Source organism: Saccostrea cucullata, unplaced genomic scaffold (assembly GCF_032062105.1).
Source record: "Saccostrea cucullata isolate Sc308-1 unplaced genomic scaffold, CSIRO_AGI_Scuc_v1 ctg1938, whole genome shotgun sequence".
NCBI lineage: Eukaryota > Metazoa > Mollusca > Bivalvia > Ostreida > Ostreidae > Saccostrea > Saccostrea cuccullata.
The window spans coordinates 58,840-61,346 of NW_026937022.1; the positions used below are offsets into that span (position 1 = coordinate 58,840).

Here is a 2,507-nt window from a genome sequence, read left to right on the forward strand (position 1 = left end):
AAAAACGGGGATTTTAAAACATTGTTCTGGAGATTGTATTCTGAAAATTTGTGAGATCGTCTACAACCTATTAAAAGGGGTGTTACCTCTCAATTCGGCTCAGAAACGAAAACTAGCTCCTAAGAAACACATCTTAAGGAGACTGGTTCGACCCCAATCCATACAGAAACAACGAGCTTTATTAGTACAACAAAAAGGAGGAGGTATTTTACCCCTTTTAATCTCAGCAGCACCTTTACTGTTGGATGCCGGACATTCTGTCTATAAAGCCATTAAAAAGAAGAGGAACAACAAGATACAAAAATGAGTCGTAAAATGGTGTTAGTACCTGAAGTTCTGTTGAATGAACTCAAAGGTAAACTCCCCAAACCTCCGGAATTTCAATCTACTCTGAGTATAGGTCAAGAATTGGATCAGATTACCAGACGTGAAGATTTAACTCCAGAAGAAAAAGTGGCTTTATACGGTCAAGAACTTCATCGGTATAGGAATTATTTACAACAAGCGAGAGAGCCAACGACTACCAAAAAAACCCCTGCACCCTTAGCCCCAGCAGCACCAGCAGCCCCAGCCCCCGCAGCAGCAGCAGCAGCAGCAGCTCCAGACCCCGAGATCGATCAACAAATCATTCAAAGTGTGAATAAACCCATGCAAAGAAAAGCTGAATTATTATTAAATCATTTAAAGAAAACCAACGTCTTGACTTGGGATAAAGACGGAGAAATCAGTTATCGAGGTCAAAAAGTACCCGATTCTAACATTGTGGATATAATGGCTGAAAACATGAGAACCAGATCCTTGAAAAATCGTCCGGTGCCTAAAGGATTAGATGAATTTGCTCAAGCTTTAAAAGAGACCCGTACTCCCATGGTTTACTTGCAAAATCGAGACCTTATAAAAGCCATGCAGAAACCAGGAAAAATCAGTACTCCTAAAGGGGCTTTGAGTGACGACGACGACGAAGAGGAAGAGAGCGGATTTCAGGATGCTTCCTCTTCTTTTTTGACCCCTATTAGTCGACCTGTAGAGGCAAGATCAAGGGTGTTAAAAAAATTCACACCTAAATATAGTCCCTATCGAGCCCAAAAGCAATTAAAAGCCCAAGAAGAAGCCAAGAAGAAGAAGAAATTAGAACAAATCGAGGAAAATTGGCTATCATTGCCTAAGACATGAAGAAGAAGAAGAAGGGAGTAGAAGACATTTTAACAGAGATTTATTACGATCCTAAGAGAGGGTATGGAGGCATACAGACTTTGTATCGTCAGGTCAAAAGTCTGGGACATAAGATTTCTTTGAACACCATAAGAGAATGGTTAAAAGAGCAAGATACCTATACCTTACATAAACCCATTCATAGAAAATTCCGGAGACAACAGACCAGAGTGACGGATATAGACGAACAATGGCAATTAGATTTAGCGGATGTGTCCAGTTTAAAGAAACATAATGACGGTTATACCTTTTTATTGTGTGCCATTGACGTCTTATCTAAATATGCATGGGTGGTGCCTTTAAAACAGAAAACGGGGAAAGAAATGATTCGAGGATTACAAGAGATTTTCCGACAAGACGGTCGACGTCCCGTCCGCATTCAATCGGATCAAGGCAAAGAATTTACCAATCGAGAATTCTTACAGGCGTTTAAATCCATTCATTTCTTTACCACTCGCAATACGGACACCAAAGCCAGTATCGTGGAACGATTTCAGAGAACCCTCAAAGCACGCATGTGGCGATATTTCACTCGGAATAAAACCAGACGGTATTTAGAGATCTTACCGGATTTAGTGTATGCTTACAATCATACCTATCATCGCAGTATCCAAAGAACCCCAGCTCAAGTGAAGCCCTCGAATGTGTTAAAAGTCTGGAAAACTTTATATGGGGAAGAATCATCACCTAAACCAAAACCCCCCAAGTTTAAAACAGGAGATAAAGTGCGCATCAGTAAAGCTAAACGCACTTTTGAAAAAGGATATTTACCGAACTGGACCACGGAAATATTTACCATTGCTCAACGAGTCCCCGGTCGGTATCCTTACGTGTATCGAGTACAAGATTACAACCAAGAGGAATTAGAAGGGACTTTTTACGAGAAAGAATTACAACAGATCATTAAAAAAGACGACGTGTACGAAGTAGAGGAAATCTTGGGGTATAAAAAGCGACGAGTCGGGAAGAAAATCATTCAAGAAGTCAAAGTCCGGTGGAAAGGATATCCCCCTAGTTTCGATTCATGGATTCCCCAAACGGATCTCATCAAATAACACCTCATTGGAAATGTTGTGGAGAGAATATTCCTCGAGAAGAAATTGTGTATTTTGCACAATTATTCATTTGTATTTCCATCATGCCTAGTCCTACCATGATCATCACCAGTGTGGACCAATTCACCCAGTTAATGAATCTAAAAATTAGCTATATAAAAAGGAGACACCATAACCCTAAGAGGATCATTTCTGATCTGAGTGAGGGACAGAGCACATCAATATTGGAAAATGGTGAAG

The 2,507-nt window shown here is 40.3% G+C and overlaps 1 protein-coding gene across 1 annotated transcript; it reads left to right on the forward strand.

Moving 5' to 3' along the window:
- The first annotated feature begins 1,169 nt into the window (after positions 1-1,169).
- LOC134247077 (uncharacterized) lies at positions 1,170-2,267 on the forward strand. Its single transcript, XM_062729417.1, has one exon. The coding sequence runs from the start codon at positions 1,170-1,172 to the stop codon at positions 2,265-2,267; it is 1,098 nt and encodes a 365-aa protein (XP_062585401.1).
- Positions 2,268-2,507: the final 240 nt, after the last annotated feature.